The sequence below is a fragment of the Glycine soja genome, chromosome 3, assembly GCF_004193775.1.
Source record: "Glycine soja cultivar W05 chromosome 3, ASM419377v2, whole genome shotgun sequence".
NCBI classification, from domain to species: Eukaryota; Viridiplantae; Streptophyta; class Magnoliopsida; order Fabales; family Fabaceae; genus Glycine; species Glycine soja.
The window spans coordinates 42,514,941-42,537,043 of NC_041004.1; the positions used below are offsets into that span (position 1 = coordinate 42,514,941).

The 22,103-nt window shown below is 31.3% G+C and overlaps 3 protein-coding genes and 2 non-coding genes across 5 annotated transcripts; 2 read left to right on the plus strand and 3 right to left on the minus strand.

Annotated features, from left to right (window-relative positions):
- Positions 1-893: 893 nt before the first annotated feature.
- Positions 894-4,922, minus strand: LOC114407224 (protein ABHD11-like). Its single transcript, XM_028370254.1, has 5 exons — positions 4,588-4,922; positions 4,269-4,504; positions 2,232-2,344; positions 1,597-1,737; positions 894-1,352 (listed from the first exon to the last, which is right to left on the minus strand). Exons 1-5 carry the CDS (start codon positions 4,820-4,822, stop codon positions 1,103-1,105), a joined length of 975 nt encoding a protein of 324 aa, XP_028226055.1. The 5' UTR covers positions 4,823-4,922; the 3' UTR covers positions 894-1,102.
- Positions 4,923-4,968: 46 nt separating this feature from the next.
- TRNAL-UAG lies at positions 4,969-5,048 on the minus strand. The gene has a single exon. It is a non-coding gene; the product is annotated as a tRNA-Leu (tRNA).
- A 1,662-nt stretch (positions 5,049-6,710) lies between these two features.
- Positions 6,711-7,367, plus strand: LOC114405296. The gene has a single exon (XM_028367891.1). The coding sequence runs from the start codon at positions 6,711-6,713 to the stop codon at positions 7,365-7,367; it is 657 nt and encodes a 218-aa protein (XP_028223692.1).
- Positions 7,368-10,769: 3,402 nt separating this feature from the next.
- LOC114407929 lies at positions 10,770-10,867 on the minus strand. Its single transcript, XR_003665739.1, has one exon. It is a non-coding gene; the product is annotated as a small nucleolar RNA Z266 (small nucleolar RNA).
- A 7,405-nt stretch (positions 10,868-18,272) lies between these two features.
- LOC114407225 (NAC domain-containing protein 90-like) lies at positions 18,273-20,513 on the plus strand. The gene is made up of 3 exons (XM_028370255.1): positions 18,273-18,512; positions 19,023-19,321; positions 19,920-20,513. Exons 1-3 carry the CDS (start codon positions 18,359-18,361, stop codon positions 20,238-20,240), a joined length of 774 nt encoding a protein of 257 aa, XP_028226056.1. The 5' UTR covers positions 18,273-18,358; the 3' UTR covers positions 20,241-20,513.
- The last annotated feature ends 1,590 nt before the right edge of the window (positions 20,514-22,103 follow it).

A 22,103-nucleotide genomic window follows, 5' to 3' on the forward strand; every position in this document is an offset into this window, starting at 1 on the left:
ATTTATGTGTTTCATTATAGTATCAGTCGCTAATCATGATGGCGTGTTAACATGATACTCAGTCTACCCCGTCATCGATTAATGAAAGACAACTTTGACAAGTAATAAAATGAAACTAATTTTTTTTTCAGGTACTTGATTGAAAATAAATAAATTTTTAGGTAGTAATGTGAAAACTTTATATTTTTTAGGTATGAAAAACTTATTTAAATTATATATAATTGGTATTTTACTATCTATGACCAATATACACATATAATATGTTATGTCTTCTCTCACTCTTTCTTCACTTATCTGGATGATTCTCTTTTAACTTTATCCACATATTAAATGTACGCATCTTAACTATTTAATTTCACCTTTAATATTATCTTATTAATCTAGTTTAGTCAATTAAACATGATAAATTGATAACTAAGTTATTGTCAATTTCAAATAGTATTTTTTTAATTCTTATTAATAAAAAATATCTTATTAACTTATTGTACATTCTTATTTTGAATGAGAAATTATCTTAAAAAAATAAATAGTATAAAATAAATTACATATATATTTATCAAATTATTTTAATTAATTTTTAGTTTTTAAACACTCATGTTTGTTTAAAGACATACTAGAATTAAGAGGTCCTAAGTTCAAATTTTTATAATTAAAGGAAGACAATATTGCAGAGTTAAAAATAAAAATTCCAAAATCACATATTAACTAAATTAGAAAGACTAAAATTATATCCACCAAAGTTACAATTAAGCAATTCTTTTATTGAAGAACACTGTAGTAGCTGAAAGAAGTTTATTTTCATACCAATTAAATGGTATAAACACGTACTCATGCGCAACACATGCATGCACATATCTAAACAATTAAACACATCTAAAATAAGACTTAGTAAGTGGACATGACAACTATGAGTCCTTATGGGTTTTATTTAGTTGTGTAGTGGTTGTTTCAAAATCTGCGCAAAGATATTCGCATTACAATGAATTGTATGTAAAATAAATTATTTGGTAGTTGATAAATTGTACATAAATAATGTAAGAATTTCGACTCTGGACGCAACAATTTTCAACGATGGATGCCCCATAGTTCAACTAAAGCAGAACTAAAGGGATGCTATCTTGGAAGCCACGATCTCAAGAAGTCCCTTTGGGTTATCTACGTGAACCCAATGACCAGCATTGGGAAGAACAAAGAAGGAAGCTTTCCCAGGAGAGTCAGATCCTCCCTGACTGGCTAGTTTCTGGATCCTGTCAATAGCGTCTTCGTCCCATCTATCACTTTTTTCAGCACGCACAATTACTATTTCCATACCCTTGGGAGGGTTCTCCAATAGATTCCAATAGGACTTTTCACTGTAGAATTGTAACGTTGGGGATTGTTACTTTTGTGCTGTAGGGGAAGATCGCAGAAAACACTCAAGAGAAACAAAGAACAAGTTTAAATGAAGTTTTCAGACACTCATTTTGTTTTTCAAAAGAGGTTACACTCCTGTTAGATATTGTTTTATGTTTTTTATTTCTGATCTCAAATTTTTGTATAGAAAAGACGAAAAGATTATTTCAAATGTTTACTCAAACCAAATAATGCTTCATTTACCAGTAAGAATCAAACATCTCCTTAGCATTTTGAATATCAAATATCCATGTCTCATGATCACCAACTTTTTTCAGGTTGGTGCCTATCCAGTCTGACAGTGCCTTAGGGTAACCAAGTCCCATCAGATGACCCACAAGCCACCTGAAAAAAAGGTGTAGTGTACATTTTAGTCCAACTACAATATAGATTGGCACGAGAAAGATTTGTATATCGTACATTTGTGAATTGTGATAGTGTTTAGAAATTAATACACTGCACTTTCAACAAGATTCAAGACACCAATAATTTAGACATTAGACTTCCACTGAATATCAAACGCAATGTGCAAACTTTGGTATGCACTTCATTTGATTGTAGACAGAAAAGCAGATCACATACATGAAATTAAATGAAAAATGGAAAAATTAATTCTCTCTCTACAATCTCCATGATTCCTTGGGAGACACAAAATTAGTTTCATACATATTGTTTAGCATGTTTCATTTAGCTTGTGCTCCAAAAATGCTACTGGAGGAAACAACATATATCAGGTCATAGATAATGTCCACTCGGTACACCAAAAATTATAACTGGCCTACTGAAAAACTACTAACATGATAAGAGAATAAATTCAGGGATATAGAATAGAATCTCACTTCCGAGATGAGAATTGGGATGGTAAACTTTGCAAGGTTGCTAAAACATTTCGGACTTCATCATTACTGTTTTCTTGGTTCACTTCCCCAGGGACAGAGTCCAATACCCAGAGCTGTTCTTCAGGAGGGATAAAAAGAGAAACATACAGCGGACATTAGGCCTATAGTACAAATGTTTAAAATTAAAATCCATAATACAAGGTTCTTGAAAATTGCAGAATTTCAGACAGAAGGTGATAGAATTTATTAAACTGAAATTTTTTATACAAGTCAATTTATTCTCTGTTCTGAGTCTAGTATTTGTACATGTGGTGTTAGACTTCTCTTGGAAGCTAACAATACTAACAGGTTCTAACTAACTGACAACTGTCATAACAGAATGTAACCTATAGAAGTTTGGATAACCTATAGTGATACACTACTACACAGACCGTGTTTGGATAAATTTCTCCATAAATTCTTATAAGAAAAGAAAATAATAAGTAAAATGAATTAAATTTCTCTCATAAGCTAAAATCAATTTATGCACTTAACTTTTATAGAAGTTTCTCATCTAACTTCTCCAAAAGCTATATATATATATATATATATATATACACTTATGGAGAAGTTTATCCAAATAGAACCATATTCTAACAAAAATCAGAATATTATGGCACAGGAAGCTTAGAAGATGAAGAAAATGCAAAATATATCAAAAACATCAAAAGCTTGATCATATATTCATTAATTCACGAGTGAGAAGTTTATAAACTGATACCATTTCCACTCATGTAAGGATACAAGGGTTGCATACAAAATGCAGAACAAGTTTTTTATAGTTTATTTTATGTTGCTCAAATGTCTAAATAAAAGAAGTATTTTGGAACTATGTATAACTTCAAGCAAGTTAAGCTATCTCTATCTTCATATCTGACAGGGCTACTTCATTTATCTCTTAAAAATTCGGTTGAAGCTAGTTATTGGTAGAGAAGTAAATTAAATTATTATAATTCATGACATCATAATTCAGAAAAACACTTCTCTGATGTTTTAGAAAACACACACAAAGGACAAAGAAATTTCAAAATGCAAAGTTCTACAAGAGTGAACAATATACTGATTCAAAGCAGACTTACAAATCTTATAATGTGCACAGACATCATTCGTATGGGAAAAAATAAAGTTCCAGATGGGTTCATCTTACTTATCCCTAAGACAAGAGAAAAATGGCAGCCTTGCAACCAGCACATCATAAGGCTGCTCTTTGTTTCAGCTAAACAACATTTTTCTACCAACAAATCAACAATACATTTTCATGTACTGCAAGGTATGCATATTTTACAAGCATTACAGTCACTAATGAATGCTGTTATACCTTTATCCTTTTTTATACAAAAATCAAATCATTCATTAATAGGAAAGGACAAAAGGGTCCATCAATACAGTCTTACAGAGGCTTGTCGAGGCACCAAGTCTTCCCACACACAATTTTGGTAGGACCTAGCAAGTGGTGTCATAACATGTGCTGGTTTAATGCTATCTCTTTTCACAAGAGATAAAGATAAAAAGTTAAAACTCTATGCTAACTGAATACAGTCCTTGAATTTGAAGAGCAAGTGTGGACTTCCTTTACTATCCTTAAAGCATGCGCAAACAACTTGAAAAATGAAAATCAGACTCAGCTTCAATCCTCTCCATCCTATAATTAATTGTCAGTTGCAGACTCCATCTCAAGGCTAAAACTTCTGCTATCTATGATGCTACATTAATCTTAAAAAAAATAGCACGCTGATACCTATGTTGCATCTCACTCTCAGGTCTGAGTATTGAATATACATGTACAATACAATACATAAAATGTGATAAAAAAATGATTAAAAATAGGATACGCCTATGACAACATATTTTACCCCTACACATAAACATACATATATTACATATGCATTCGCAGCAATGTGAAAAACATGAGTCACATGAACCACTAAATAACTTTTTCGTTATTATTGAATTCGACCGTTGAATTTATAACTATCCGTTGCAATAGAGAAGAAAAACCTGTTTAGGCAACAAAGCAGAATGGCCATAGTCACCACGGCTACAACTCTCAGCAAACTGCAAAGCCACCTTTCCACCCATGGAATGCCCTATGACAACCTCAGGCCAAGACCAGCCTTCAGCCTTCACCAAATCGACCAAATCTTTGGCCGCATTTTCCATATTATGAGGCGGATTCAGTTCCCTCTCCGTCGATTTCCCGTGGTTCCTCATGTCCAACATCACCGTCCTCCAATCTACACGGAAACAGAAAATCGATAAATAACAATTAAGTTCAGAATTAGCAAATAAAAAAAAATGAGAGCGGAGCATGAGGTACTGGAAGAGGGAGAGGAGTTGGAGAGAGAAGCCAAGAGGTTGCGAGAGAAAGATCTCCAGTTTCTGGAGGATCCCAAAAAGCCATGGATGAAAACCGCCGTTGAAGTGTAGGGTTTGTCCGGGTGAGCTCGCAGTTCTTCGTAGGCTACGGTTTGCAACCACCTTCGACTCGCTGAGTTGAGGAAGCGAGTTAGGAGGAGGGAGGAGCTGTTTCTGCATCTCAGAGATGCCGCCATTTTCTGCTTTACTTTTTACTTTGACTGAGCTTTTAGTTCTTCTGCCTGTGGCATACCTTAGACCAATGAAATGGAACCAAGGAATTGAGCTAAATAATATAGTGAATGTAATGAAATTATAAACCAAAAAAAAATGAAAAAAACATTGACAGCTGTGGGATTTGAACCCACGCCCTTTCGGACCAGAGCCTAAATCTGGCGCCTTAGACCACTCGGCCAAACTGTCACTTTTGTACTATCTTATAAAAAAAACTATATAATATTCAAAAAGTTTTGTCAAACCTTCATATCCGAGATTATACATTTTAATGTAGCTTTCGCAACGTAAATTGGATTTTGAAAGTGGCTGACAACCTGACGGCATGCACCATGCTTAAACTTTTCCGAATATTTATGCACATAATATATAGGCATATAGTTCCATGATTGGCCGATAGTGTTCATAAAATATAGATTGGGAAAAGAATATTTGGCTTCTAAAGTTGAGTATTAGAAATCAGGCATATGCTATTAAAAAAGAAACCCAAACTTAAAAAATTTATTCTCATTTTGTTTGACATATTTCATTCTAATTTTTTATTTATTTATATACAGAAAATTGGAAAGAAGAAGGTGAGAAAAAATGTTAAATTATGGTCTTAATTTTTAAATAAGCTCTTAATATGTAAATATGTATATGATATATCCCTTCATGTTTATCAATTAAACCATTTAATAAAATATAAATAAATATTAGAACAAATTTCAAATATATTTAACTAGACTAACGTACAACTCATTCAATAATAGGACAAAAATTACAAACAATTCCTTAAGTATTTTTGTGACTTTTAATACCAACTGAATTATTTTAAATTAACATTTTTAATATCTTTCTTACTTAAATTTCAATAATATTTAACTAGACTAACGTACAACTCATTCAATAATAGGACAAAAATTACAAACAATTCCTTAAGTATTTTTGTGACTTTTATACAAACTAGTATCAATAAATTATTTTAACAAAACTTAATTTTATTGAAAAACAACGTCAAAATCACTTACTCACTCTCTCCCGTTATAATTATTGTTCTAGATTAATAGACAATTTTTTTAATAAATGGATGAACAAAAAAAGTATAATTTTACAAAATTAATTTTATCATAATTAATTCATTTTTAATTTTTATTGCCATATCATTAATATAATAAAAAATATAATTAATATTATATTTGTAAATTATCAATAATTTTATTTTGGAAATGTTAGATTTGAATTGTTAAGAATATTTTTAATAAAAAAAAATTAAGTGAATTTTTTAAGTTACTTGTTGTGATTCCCACGTTAACATGTCATTATAAAAAAATCATTTACACAATTTTAGTTTAATGATAAGAAATTTTTAAAAACTCACATTTTTTTATTTTTTATTTTCACTTAATTATATTTTAATTATAATATTTTTATGTATAAAATAAATATTATTTTTTATTATTAAGAAATAATTTCTTATAAAAGATATAAATCTTATTTTTAAAAAATTTCTTCTTACCACATAGTTACTCTAATAAAAAAAAATCCTAAGGAATAGTTTATTTAGTTAAGAAATCCTTAAAAAATATTCCCTTGAAGATGCTTGATTATTTTATGAATGAAAAACTATAGTGAGCGCAATTAAAGTTGTAAGGTGGAACCTTTATTGTTTGTTTGAATGCGTCCCTCGAATTTCAATTCTGATTTTCAGGGTCAATCTACTGAGGACTTCCACGTCAGGGAATAGATATAGAGCTTCCCAATTTCTCATTCTTACCACTCTGCGACCCTCCGCCACATCACAGCTATTCCACTAAATCACTATTCACCATCTCTTCTTTTCTTTCCCTTCACTCCCAACAAAACAAATCAATGGACCCCACACCCTCCTTCCACCGCCGATCCTCCTCCTCCTCCTCCGACCGCCTCCTCGGCCCCTACCCCTTCTCCCCCTCCCCCTCCTCCGCCGCCTCCTCCTCCGCCGAAGAACTCAACGAAGCCGAACTTTTTTGGGCCACCGATTCCTCTGAATCGGAACCCCAACGCCCAACGCCCCCACCAAAATCTCGCCTCCGCAACTTCGATCGCCCCGTGGATTCCGGAATACTCGTCGTGCTGAGGGAAACCGAATCCCGCGGCGGCCTGTTCCGCGGCAAGTCCCCCGTTCCGACCTCTTCGCGGATGACGATTCCGTCGCTTCCGAGGCCGCCGGCGGCGTCGCCGTCCGCCGATTACCTCGCGCAGTCCGCGCCTTCCAGAAAGTTCCAGCAATCGGCGCCCGTCAAGGTCCCGATTCTCCTCTCTGCCAGCGCCTCCAGGCGGAAAAACGCCGACGACTTCGCGCGCGTAGTCGACTACGACGACGATGACGAGGAGATGCTTCCGCCGCACGAAATCGTTGCGAGAGGCTCCGGCGTTTCACCCAAAACCACTTTCTCGGTGTTGGAAGGTGTCGGGAGAACGCTCAAAGGGAGGGATCTCCGTCAGGTTAGAAACGCCGTTTTGCGCCAAACCGGTTTTCTCGATTGATTTAATATAATTTAATTTAATTTACCTTTTTTTTTCTCTTTCTATTTTGAGGTGGGGAAGTTAAATTTTGATAGCTTCTCTGAATCCTGTGATAGCTTCTCTCTATGTAACTTCGCTTTCGGATGATCTTTTTGTTCTCTTTGATTTATAGAATCTGTAAAACGATGTAAGTTGTTGGACCAAACTTGGATAAAGTTCTCTATTTTTTTTTTTTCATTTTCTCTCTCCATTTTTTGCATTAGATTAATGGTTAACGGTTTTGCCTTGGATTAATGCTTTGGATAAAGTCGTGAGACATTTAAATGCCAACTCTTTAATGCCTAAACTCCAATTTCAATGTTGTTCCTGCTTTTTATTTTTACTTCAGTTGCTCTGTTTCTGAATAAATGAAACAATCCCGTGTGGTGATGAATGGAGTGAATGCTATGCCAATCAGATAATTGGTGCATTTCATGCGATTATCAATATTATTAGTAGTTGCTTTGATAGGAGGTGAAGGACAATAATTGTGAGATTGTTGTCCGTATTCGTGTTAACATGTTTGATAATGAATATACATCACGGATTAGATTCTTATTGAGCTTAATAAAGAACCATGATTACTGGTTGTTAACACTTGTTATGTTTGTTATTTTCTGATAGGGAATAGTTCTGATTTGTGGATGACATTCTATTATAGTATACTCCATGATTTGTTTCTCCCTCAGTTTTCAGCTGAATGACGTATCATGTCCTGTAGTATGTGTATGTATGTCTGTCATATAAGTAACTTGGGTTGGGTAAAATGTTGATTTGAGAATACAGTACTGCCATTGGCCCTGTATGTGAAACCTGAAGATTTTGCTGTTCCTCTATTTTGCTTTCTTGAAATTGATATTGATTGCTTGGCCCACCGTAGGCAAAGTTGTGGGCTACTGAATCGATTCATGACCTTGTGAAGTTGCTTGTAGAATTGGTATTATCAGTCGTGAAACATGGACACATCATTTTCCTAATCTAAAATAATTTATTTCTTCATCACCCAACTAAGCAAACTAGACAGAAGTTTCAACCTCAATTAAGCTAAGCACATGTTTCGTGTTGTTCTACTGAAAAAATAGAATCCTCTGTCACAAGATTAGCTTTAATTATACTGTCCCTGTAACGGCTGAATGGGTTAAAGTGGGTCACAACTCACAAGTTGCTCGCAAAAAGGGTGCTTAAATTATTCCAGTTTGTAAAAAGTATTTTTTTAGATAATCTCCGGTCCGTTTCATATTATACGGCCAGGCATAGGGACATATATTAAGAAATGTAATTAATATTTTGAATTTCATTAAAAAAAATATCATGTAATTTATTATACTCTTTATCTTTCTTTTAAGTTACCTAGTAACAACAACTTTGACTAAGGGTGTTCAAATGAAAAAAATAAATTAATGCTTCATTGTTTTGTAAAACGACAATTAATTTAAATTTTTTTTATTAAAAAAATATCATCATATAAAGTGAAACGGGGATGGAGTATATTGAAACCTTCAACATTTTTTTAATATTAAAAAGACTTAGATGGAGAGTTATTAAATGACAAGTGATATTTACTTAAAAAAATTTGTAATTTTCAATAAATTTTAATAAAGTATTAGAGATTGTTGTTAGCATTAGAAAGAATGTTGTTAATCATCAAATAAAAAAAATGTTGTTATCATTCCTCTATTTATAAATACCTAAAGTAATACAGATATCCTTTTCTAATGAAAATTTGACTTACACTTTAGAAACTATTCCGGTAATGGGAAACTCTAGAACAACTTGATAATTGCTAATGATAAAAACTTTCACTAGTGAGTTCCTTTTGTTTCTGAGATCCAAGGGCAGTTTAAACTAATACCATTTGATGGTTATTCAAATTATGGGAAATATCTTGTTATTGTCGATCTTATCTTAGTATCTGTCAAATTTTTATAATACTTAAATAACTTCGAAATTTCTTAAATTATTGGAAAAATATTCTTAACGTAAAACTTATACAAGATTCCTTTTAAAACTTATTAAGGCATTTTATTTACAAAATGAATATAAAATGAGTCCCTGTATTTTAAAAAATATATATTTTTTACTTCCTACACATCATTTTATTTCATGTTCGACCTCACTCTAAGAACTAAGGAGTTGAAATGATTAGTATCTTCTCTCTTACCTCTACTATTTTCGAGGTTTATCAGTTTGATTTTATCTTTTTAAAATTGCTCTTTGTTGATTGTTATTTTTTCAGCAATTCCTACTATGTTTAACAAAATAATGGTAAAAAGATGAAAACTAAACACATGTTACGTTAGTTATCCTTCTTAGTGTGTAGTGAGGCGCACTTGAGTTCTTTCAGAGGGAAATTTGTAGCTGACTTGGTTGATGAAGTTCTTTCATAGACTTAGTCATCCTTTAGTTATTTTCTATCCCCACCGTTGAAGTGAATGCCTCTTGTTTGAGACATCATTGTAAATAACTATAGAATATAAACAAGTATTTTATGTAATAATTAAAGAATTAAAATAAATTTTACATAATGTAAAAATACTTTTATATTTTTTCCGTAATTCTCAGTAAATTCTTGATTTTATTTATTAATTTATAATTGAAATTTAAAGAACACTAATATAACATTTTAAAAAAAATGTTTCAATTTAATATGTTAATTTATTTCCCCTACTAATCATTTAATCGGAAATTTAAATTCAACCTAGGCGACTTCAATTATTGCCACTAGTTATAAATGAAAAACAATTTAATAAAATATAAATGATTAATTTGACAAATATAGAATAAAATTACTTTAAAATAAGCAAACACTGGACTAATCTTTTTTTACGCACTTAATTCTTACAAGTTAGGAGTCTTCGATTATACTATTTTTTAGATTTTTAAAATGAAGATAATTTCAACAAATTAAAACATTAAAAAATAACATTTTAATTTTATGACAACAACTCCACCGATATTTTTGTAATAAATCTTAAGAAATAATATTTTTTTAAAATCTTCCACAAAAACACAACAATTAACGGGTAATTAATCAAGAAAATAGCAAACGGTTTCTGTAAAAAAAAAAAATTATATTAAAAAAAAATTATGTAACATGTCCCCCCACCCCACAACAAAAAATAAAGTATACAATTTTCTACCCATTCGAAACATCTATTTTTAGGGACAAAAATTACTTTTCCATGCTAACACATATTAAACATTTGCTATTATTTGATAAAATACTAATCTAAAGACAGTCAAAACAACCGGAGACGAGCAATCATGGTAGAAAAAATGAGCTGTAAAGGTACTTCAAGTTCTGATTTTCACAACGATAAGTCCAAGTGAGGAAGCCGTGGTTAATTAACTCTAAGAAATCAGAAACATGACGCTACTTAGGAGTATAGGCAAGTCAGATATATGAATGGATATGACTCAAAATTTTGAATTCAGAAAGGATTTTTCCTTTCATACATCTAATTGAATCATCATTGCATTCTGTTTTCTTATTGAATGCGATGAAAAGATAAAAATAAAAACAAAATAATAAACCCAGCTAAAACTATAAAAAAAAATTGTGCTGTGCAAGTGTTTCCCATCCGACAGAGGCATTGACAAAAATGGCCTAGTCAAAGGAGCTGAAGTCTCATTGGTTGAATCTAAAGAGGGCACATTGGGAAAAACCCTATTTGCCATGTAGAACAACAAAAAGTAGAGATCCAAAATCCAGTGGCTAGAAAGGTGTCAATGACTCGTGATTAGAAGAACAAGGTGGGAGAAAAGAGGACCCAGAAGGAAAACCCTAAAGAGAAACCTCAAGGGGTGTTAATGTAGCGCTGCTATGACTCAAAACGCTTCCATTGTGAAATAGGGGAAGGCGATCTTAAGGGCAGCGCCGACAGATTCAAAAAATTACACGAAACCGAAAAGAGATCTTACAACGTTGTCTGAAACGAGAGAAAGAATAACAGGGAGAAACCCTAGAAACGGATGAGAAGAATATATACTATCGTTGATAATCTGAATGACGTGTTTGCCCTTATTGGGCTTTTTCAACATCACGCCTCGGCTTCCGGGTATGGCCTTTTTAGCTATTTGGGCCGCAACTAGTTTAGGTTTCCAGTTCCGCCAAGGGGGTTGCTTTTTGGCTCCTTTTTACTTAATTTTTTTTTAAATATTATCAACTTTTGAAGTTTTAAAATATTTTGAAAGTTAGTTTATGGAGTATATTAAATATATTTTTTTAAAATAAATTCATAAATTCCAGAATTTCCGTTTTATCAAAAAAATGATTTCAAAAATTAACTTTTAAAAAGAGATATATTCTATAACATTTTTTTAATAAAAATAGTGAGGGATGTATAGGTTAAAAAGGATTGGAAAAGCCAACCCATAGTTGACGCAGCGATTAATTTTTGGGTCTTGGCCCATAAACTGTGACGGATACCAAAAACAAATAAATAATAATTATATTCCTGTAAAAAAAAATAACAATTTTGAAACAAAAATAATCTACCAAGGATTAACGCTAAACAATTTTTTTATTATTTTATTGTTTTTCGTCACTACTTTTTTTTTTTTACTGATTTTCGTCACTGCTTATATAATGTTGTAATCTTATTATATTTATATTATATAAAAACTCTTTATGCATTGATAAATATTATTATTCAACATCAAACTGTCACATTGGTTTCAAGTGGTTTTACTATTTTCTTTACTGTGTCAGCGTTTCTGGGGTCCGAGTATTTATATCCTGCAAATTGGGCCTAATTGTATAGAAAAGTTTGGCCCAATAATCTCTCTGGGCTAACTCGAGCTAATACCCTAACACCTATCCACAAACACGCAAGAAAAACCTTAGGAGCTCGTATTTAGGCAAATGAGGGTGTAATTAACAAATGAGATTAAGATGAAATGCAAGCAAAGGAATGATTATAAGTTATGCTCCTAATTAAATTTTAGCTATTAATTTCCCACTCAATAACCAAAATTCATCCCTTGACCACCAAGAGTCAAATCCAGAATGTGGTTAATTGAGTCTAAGCATCGTAAAAGAATAAAAGGTCAGGTTCCTTTCTTCAAAGTTCAAAGACAGAATTGTGGTTCTTGTTTTAGAATTTAGACCACTGAATGGTGTAACTTATTGCCGAAGAAAATAAGCATTTGTCAATCCATTTGAGAGGGACATATATGCGACTACCTTCGCGCCAGTTTCATGTTCGTTCCGAAGAAAATGCATGCATGCTTTCGCTATAACATCAAAGGGTGTGAAAGGTATGAAAATTTTTACTAGCCTATTGACCTACTTGCTCCTATCATGCTTTCTGTAAATGGTGATCATGAATGAATATTTAATAGTGAAAAAGCGTACTACTTTTATTACGCGATGTTCATATATATATATATATATTCCTTCCTTTTTTTTTTTTTGTGGTGGCCTATAGTCCCTCCTTTTATTGTACTATGACTATAATTTATTACGGTATGTTTCTCTTAAAGCTACACCTTTTAATTAATGTGTCTTATACCAACTAACTAACTTAAGAACTTATTCTACAAGCAAAGTCTCCATCGCACACGGCCTTGCTGGAAGAGTTTGATATAGTTTACTCAGTAAAGTGGCCCATCTCTCTCCATCGTGTTGAATATATTAATATTAATTAATGTTTCTGTCACAGATAAGAGGATACTTGTAAAAGACACTCTAATGTTTAAGTGAGGGTTGGACTCAGAGCTATTAAAGATATGCAGTGATTATTTAAAAATGAATCAATTCTTTTACACGGGGTTTATTTCTTTTTATACTAACCTTGTTGGGCCTGGGTCTATGGGCCTGTCCCATCTCAATTATCAGTTGTGTAATACTCATTTTAATCATGTTTAGATACTTCTAATTGAGTGATTATTCTTAAGTGGGTTTAGCAACGATAATTATGATCAAGTGGTGTTTGTTGCTCGCAAATGTTGAAGATCAACATATGTGAATACATGGTTAAAGGATATATTCGATTTGGGCGTGTCAAGTGTCTTTTTGGTATGAATGTGTACTTTATTCAGTATAATTAATAAATATAAAGGTGATGAGGGAATTGTTTTTATGCAGGAGAAAAATGAATGTGTTTATTTAGATCATCGTTTTCTTTTAATCGGCCAAAAGATCAAATATATTAGATAGGGTACCAGTGGTACCAAAACAGAACCATTACATAGAAAATTAACAAAATCAGATCGCATGCATATGCTATGCATGACCTCCCTCAGTCAACACAAATGCCTACACTCCCACCTATACATATGCTATGAAGACCCAATACCCCAATTGGTTCCACCTGCTAAAGCCCTAACGAGTTGTCTTTCACGATGGACGCACCCGCAAGTGGTGTATGACTCTCGGTTAATTTCTAAACTTGAAAGAAGGTCAAGTATCTTGACTATCTCGACTTAATTTTTCTTTTATTGGCTTGTTCCCACGAATGCACCGCCATTCATGACAAATTGGAAATTACTTCTTGTTGTCAATCAATTCTATTTCTAGGTCGGTTCCTTTTGTACATACTTTGTAGTTGGTCCTTGTGAGAGCTAGTTTGACAAATTAATGGAGTGTTGGTTGGCACGCGTTAGATGAGACGGAGATCCCAGTGATGAAAAAAGGAGAGGAGAGAGAAAATTGTTTTAAAAATTTGATTAAGTTACTAAAATATTCCTAAATTTAGTTACGGAAAATAAAAGGAGTGGTGAGTTTTTTTTTTTAAAAAAATATTTTGGTGTAGATTGTTAATACACTTCAACTTAAAAAAAAGTGTATAAAGATTAGTATTTTTCACTAAACAAAATTTATATATATATACTAACATTATAAGAAAAATTACTTTTATATATTAGAAATTTAAAATAAGATATTAAATTACTAAATTATTCAAATTAGCGAGCGATTTCTCTTAAATAAATAAAAAGTTATACAAAAGTAATCTACGCATAGAATTTCTCTTTTGGAATTTCAATGCTATTCAAAATTGTTGGCATGTTAAGTGAGAACATAACCTGTACATTCCTCTTAATTGACAACGGCAACTATAGCTATGTTTTTTGTCTTGTTTTCACAATTTACTCGACAGTTTATGTGTCACAGAAACATGCATGGCTCCACACAGAATGGTTCAAACGCCAAACGAACAAGGCAATCGACGATTTAGGGACGACATTAGCAAGTCAATTTTTTTAACCTAAATCATCATTAATTTCGTAGACATAATGCTATCGTCCACCACACTAGATGAGGAGGGAAATAGGAGGTTAATAAGAAAAAAAAATCAATTTACTCTTCTAAATACGAAGCAGATCAAATGAAAATATCTAAATATAAATCATTAATATTAAAAGCAAAATGCACAAGATTTCGTTAAGTGTCCGATCATGTGACTGCTGAATAACTTCTAATTTTAATAATTCGTGTATGATTGTATGATCGATCCAAAATTAAATTTCTCACATTCTTAAAATAAAAACTATTTTCACTTATATAATACAATCTCATATATGAGCATATCAAATGAAAACTCTCTCATGATAAATGAGAAGCATAAATATAAACTATTAGATCTTATTTAAATGCTCAAGATTAAATTAAAAATACAACTTATATGATTTTTTTCAAAATTCACAATTTTTTGAATGGTCACAAAATATTAAATTTTTATCATTACGTATGATTATTATATGATATAGATTTACTCTCTTATTTTCATATAAAAATGACATTCTCAATTGATATGTCTCCTATATACATAAATTTTTTTTATTAAGTTTTATACATATTTGGGGGCATCTAAAATAAAATATCGCTAAAATATATATTCAGATTCAAATTAATGGCAAATTAAATTAAACTAGTAAATTTTTTTTACTATACTCTATAGATTAAAAAAAAAAAAAGCTTTAAGAATTGAGGTAATCATAATCAAACTCAAATAGCATCTGGGTCTTGAATTCTTTTAATCCCCCGCGCATAGCCCAGCAGCATGCAATACTAGATTTGAATTATTGACAGTAGGAACTTCAGAGACAGATGTGACCTAATTATTCTCTTGCCATGCCGCATATGAGTTTGAAGTTGAACGTCGTGGCTTGCTAGGCCACCTCCGCTTGGCGGTGGTGACGGCGGTGCGGCGGTAGGAGGCTCCATTGAATACGAAGACGAATTGGAACGGAAAATGAACTCTCAGTGGGATTGTGTAGGTTGTTCTTCCATTTTGCAAAATATCTGAGGGTCTCGAGGGAGAGGAAGAAAAGGTTTGGGTAGACACTGGAAATTACAATCACGTAAGGAAGGGGGTGGGGACATTTTGGAAAAACATAAAGACACTAACAATTAAAACAACATGCATGTGTGATGTGTCAGTCACATGCCAATGTCTGTTAACGAAATAAACGCACTATTGGTATAGTCCCTCCAACAGCATCTTCAACAAGACTATTTATACAAATTATTTAATTTTAAGTAACATTGTTTAACTTCTTTTCTATTGGAATAGATAATGATGGATCCAGAATTAGTTTTTTGGAGGACAAAAAATGATCTAATATTCTTTCAAACAAAAAATTATATAAGCTTTATTAAAAATGATAATAAAAAATTAAAAACAATAAAATTTAAATAGATCAACTGGATAAATTAGTATCAATTTATTTTTTTCTTTTATCTTTTATAATTATTTACATTCACTTTATTAAAAAAAATTATCTTGTGAAATCAAAATCTATTTTTTTATGAGAATAAAAAAAGTTATTCAATATATTCAAATAAAAAATATATTTTGTGGGAAGAATTACCCACATTACCTAACATTTAGATCCACTCATAAGAGTAGATGATATGATATTACTTAACAAATTTATACTATAAATAAAATATTTTTAAATACTATAAGATCTACAAAATTAAATTAGTTACTCATTTTAACAATTTAAATATTTAAATAAATTTTTATATAAAATATTTAAATTTATATAAAATTATAAGACTCACAAAATTATAATAATAAACAATTTATCTTAATACATACATTATAAATGCTCTAAGCAATCAAAATCAATGAATCATACACAAACACTGAATCCATGTAAACGAGACACAAACAATGAAGAGGGTTTAAATATGAGCCATTACTAGGTGGATCACTTAAGCCTTTATATTAATTATCACGTGGTCCATAGTGGAACATTCTTTTAAGCCTTTATATTGATTATCACTTTAATTTTTATAATAAGTAATAAATACAATTAATTTTATATTATTTTATACTAATTAAATTATATATATAGGGAAGGATTCATTAAGAAAATTGTTCACACTAAATAATTTTTGTTACTTGAATATATTGAATAATTTTTTTCTTATAAAGAAATAAGTATTGCTCCCATTAGAAAATTATTTTAAAATATAAATATAAAAAGTTGAAAAATACAAAAAAAAAGAAATTAATATTAATTTTATTTTTTAATTTTTATTATTTTCAATTTTTCTAATACATTTTTAATAAAATTTATATCATATTTTATCTGAAAAAATATTAGATTTTATTTTTCTCCTCTAAAAAAATTTATAAATCGGGCAATATATATATATATATATACTTTGTCCTCCTCTAGATTCGTTCATGTGCTTTGAACTCGACCCCGCAATAACACAAGCGAAAACAAAAGTGACAAAAGTGACAATACAGAAAACCCTTCTTTTAGTTCAGATTTGGCATAGGTTTCAACAAATTATGAACTTTTGTTCAGAACGCTCTATGTTTCTGTGTGCAAAGGAGTAATATCAATCAATATCAAAGAAAAAGAATATTCAAAAAACTAAAATTACTTTAAACTTTAAAGTGCAGGGAGTGACAAGGAAGTGTGTGAGCGACACAGGGAGAGCCGGTGAAGCATGTCGAAGACGAAGCGAGAGTCAGAGTCAAAGTGGAAGCCAATTTGAGGAGGCGGTGACGTTGCTGGCTGAAACTAAGGTTTTGGGAGAGAAGAAGATAGTGGATGCCAGGGAGGAAAAAAAACCGCCATCGGAGATGGTGCCAACCAACAGTGACCAGAAAGATTCTTGTGGGAGGTTGCGGATTCCGTGTAAACTAACTCACAATAACAAATAAATCCAACGGTTCCAAATTATTGTCCAATGGATCATCTTGACCACCTATCAAGTGATCCACGATAGAATTGATGTTTTTAGTTTTTGTAATTAAGTTTGTTTTTTTTTTTTTATAAAAAAAAAATTGTTCATTTTAAGTTTATGATAGTTTGTACTTCTTATTTTTAATTCTTATAAATTTATTTTTTTTTAAATTTTGATTTTTGTAAATATAGATAGACTTTCAAAGACTAAGAATGAAAAAGTTAAAATCTTAAAAAGATTAAAATTAAATAAGTAAGACAAATCATTAAGAGTTTATTGGATGAAATCAAATAAAATGAAAGTAAATTAAGATAAAAAAATTTACATTAAAATAAAGTATAAAAATATCAATTTCACGTTATTTTACTTGTTTATTTTTTAAAAAATCAGCTGCAAACGTACCTATACTATACTAAACCTTAATATAATAACTAAAGTAGAAAAGGGTAGAAAAAAAAAAGAAGAAACAGGAATGCGCCAAGCAACATCTGAATATTCAAAAGCCATGGTACGGACCCAGAAAATAATGACAACTGTGTTAGCGCGTGGAGTGGAAGTTTCCTAGCAAATTAACCAAATGATACTTATGCAATTTCTTGTTTTTCTTCATTTCACTCGGATTGCCATTTGTCTTTTTGCACCTTTGCCTAACTTTCTCAGTCATTGATTCTCCGAAGTCGCTAGCTAGTAGCACTTGATCTCTCTCTCTCTCTCTATATATATATAAATACATCACGAGGTGTAGTTCGTGAGAATTGGTCTTCACCGATAACGAAGAAAATTTTCTCGTTGTTGTTTCGGCACACAAGTGAGATCAAAGATGGGAAATATGCCACCAGGTTATCGCTTCTACCCCACAGAAGAGGAGCTGATTTTGTTCTATCTTCACAATAAGCTTGAAGGAGAAAGGGAAGACATGAATCGAGTTATTCCAGTCGTTGATATATACGACTACAACCCATCTCAACTCCCACGTAAAAATCTTACATATATATTATATTCCCCTCATCTCCCTCTTTCTCTTTTCATTTTTCTATTTTTTTTTCCTTTCAATCAAAATGGAGATGACTTGAAAGCTATGATTCGAGTTGTTTTATTTAACCAAGCACATTCTATATAATTTAATGTTACTTTTTTTTAAAAAAAAAATTATTGACCATAATACCGTAAATTAATGTTGTTGATATTATTCTCTGATCAAGATTGGAGAAAAGGATCCATGTACAGTCCTTTTGGCTTCATGAGAATTGCTCATGAGTTTTATATATATATATATATATACTAGTTTTGCGCATGCAATTGGCAAGTATATTTGATATTAAACTTGATTCACTGAAACAAGATGCAATTAAGTCTATATATATTGTATACTTACCTTGTAACTTAGCCGAATCGATGAACTTTTCTTTTACGTTCCGGGTCAAATCTGTATATGTTGCTAGTAAAATATTAATATTTATATATATTTTTTATTTGGTTTGCAGAAATTTCAGGAGAGGCAAGTATGGGAGACACGGAGCAATGGTTCTTTTTCATTCCGAGGCAAGAGAGTGAAGCCAGAGGAGGAAGACCAAAGCGTCTCACAACTACAGGGTACTGGAAGGCCACAGGGTCTCCTAATCATGTTTATTCTTCGGATAATCACATCATCGGAATTAAAAGGACTATGGTTTTCTATAGTGGAAGAGCTCCAAACGGAACCAAAACCGATTGGAAGATGAATGAGTACAGTGCCATCAAAGGTGAACCATCATCCTCTATTTCCAATAAGGCTGTTCCCACGGTACGTATTATATTTACTGCATGTCTAAGATTTAGGGCTAGCTTGATTATATTTTGTTGGCTACTTAATTTGTTTAATCCTTAAGCTTTATCGTCTCTAGCTACTCTCTTCCTCTAAAAAACAATAATAAAAAATTCTTCTCTACTCTCTAGGATTCTCGGTCCTCTTCCTTCTTCTGAAATATCAGAATTTGAGCACCCTTCTGAACCAGAAAAAAGAAGAAGAAGAAATTGAGCATTCTTATTTCTTACGAATGCAGCGACACAGATTGACATTTCACTGAATTTTATTAAGTAATAAAATAGTAAAAACCAAAATAATCTGTGCTCGAGATATTTCGTAAGTATTTCGTACATTAAAAATTTTGATCATAGTACTCAATATTGTTCTCAGTGGATAATTAACTTACAAGTTACAATTAATCAACCATTCAGTCAGAACAATTTGGTTTGAATATCAGTGCAATTTTAAATATTTGTTACGTGACAGTGCAGTTCGATCTATATTCATATAATTGTTTACAGATCAATATCACAGTTGCACTTCTTAATATATGACTAACCTTTTGATTGTACTATATACAATGAATTAATTGCAGTTAAGGAAGGAATTCAGTTTATGCCGAGTGTACAAAAAATCAAAGTGTTTGAGGGCATTTGACAGACGACCACCTCCAAGGAGGGACGTAGTTAGCTATTCCGGTGCTCAAAATGTAGAAGAGCAACAAAAGGGTTCAACATTATATGATTATCATCATAAAATAATGGTGAAGAGAAGTACAACGTGTTCACCAGAGACTTCTACTTCCTCCGGAGACCATGACCAACCCCCTCTTCACGGTGAGGAAACTACTCAAATGGATGTTGACCCTTTTTTGGATTGGGAGAAAGTGGATTTTTTCTTGGGATCAGAACCATGAACAGATCTAATCCAATATATCTGTGCAATATCTATCTATCTATGCATGGCTTGCTGCTACAACACCGAATAAGTTACACTCATGATCAGTCATCACCGAATAAGCAGAAGCCAGAAGGTTATGTTAATTATTAATTACGTATGTCGCATGCAGAACCTCTACTTTATAAACTTGTTAGATTTCTTGCTAGTTTTGTAAAGATGTGTAGTGGCTCATTTGTCTGATCAACTATCACAAATTAAGTCTTCATCATCTTGTGATGAATCGCACCAATATGATATCTTTGTTTTTTTTTTCTTTAAAAAAAATGTTAATGTAATGATTAAAAAGACAAGGATATCATGTATAAACTCAAATGTGTGAGATTATTTTTTAACTAGTTAATTGAGTTTTAATTAATCTGAACATAAACTAAACTCTTTTAAAAATGTAATACACTTTTTAATAGATTATTTTGAACACATTCGATAGAAATCTATTAGATATTATATAAAACTGTGGGTCAATTCTCTTATTTAATAACTTTTGTTAATTTTTTTAAATTATTTTAAATATATTTTAACTACTAGCAAAGAATGTGTTTAAAATAATTTCTAATATATTTTAACTAATACTTATCAATTCCAAAATGTTATTTTATGAATTAATCTTCTTATACTTAATTAGATTTCTTTCGAATTAAATTCTTACATAAGTTTTTTCTCTCTTTCCATAAAAAATACAACAATAAATAAGGGTGTTAATGGAAAAGTAATACTGTCTTGATTTTATAAAATGGTATGCATTTAAATATGATATTTCTTTTCTTTTCTTTTCTTTTTTACTGCAAAATATGATATTTCTAACTATTAGCTTAAGGGTTGAAATAAATTAAAACTCTCAAGGTGATATATAAATTAAAATGAACACTAATTAAGGATATATGATATATGAGTTGTATCTATTTTTAATTCATACGGATTAAAAAAATTAAAATGGATAAAATATCTAATAAGTTGTTTTTTATATGATTTCATACAAAATAAGCATCCATGTTAATTGGAGGGGAAGGAAAGGCATTGACTTAATTATTAATTATATCAGGCACAGACCCGAAGCCTCGCTCTACTCCTTCCACGCTGTAAGTCTTTCAAAAAATATTCTAACTTTTTTTTGAAAAAATGTATTTTATCGAAGCAAATGGATTGACCTCCCTAAAATACGTCATTAATGGTCCTTGGTGCATCTCAAATCCCTAAAACCTAGCTCCACTTGACCACAAATCGAGTTGAACTAGTAGTTTAGTACTATGGGTCTTTAGGTGTAAATTTCTCTAAAAGTATTTTTAGATGAAAAAAATAAGAAGAAAAAAATGAAATGAACTTCTCTATTAATTAAAATGAGTTTTTCATTAACTAATTTATAGATGTCATCTCATATTTTAAAAAAATTATATTGGTGAGTTTCTAAAAATTAATTATGAAGAATTTATTTTTGCTTATAGAAAAGTTCATCTCATTTTTTTTTTTATTTTTTTAAAAGTACTCTAAAAAAACTTACCAAAGCAGACCCTATATATTTTCCAACAAACAGAAGTAAGCACCTTAAGGACCACCGAACTTTTAATGCAGTGGGGACATTTATGAATGATGACAATCCATAATATCAACAGCATTGCTAATGTTAAAGATAAATGGATCATCATACAGTTTGGGTGTGGAAGTGTCAAAATAATTGTGGAATACACTATTAAGCTGTTTTGGTAGAGACAGAAAAGGAAATATTGAAGAAGAAATAGGTAGGAAAGAAATTATTGGAGATCGAAAAGAGAAACAAATAAAAAACACGGTGAAAATATGATATTTTTTAAGTTTGCTTGATTTG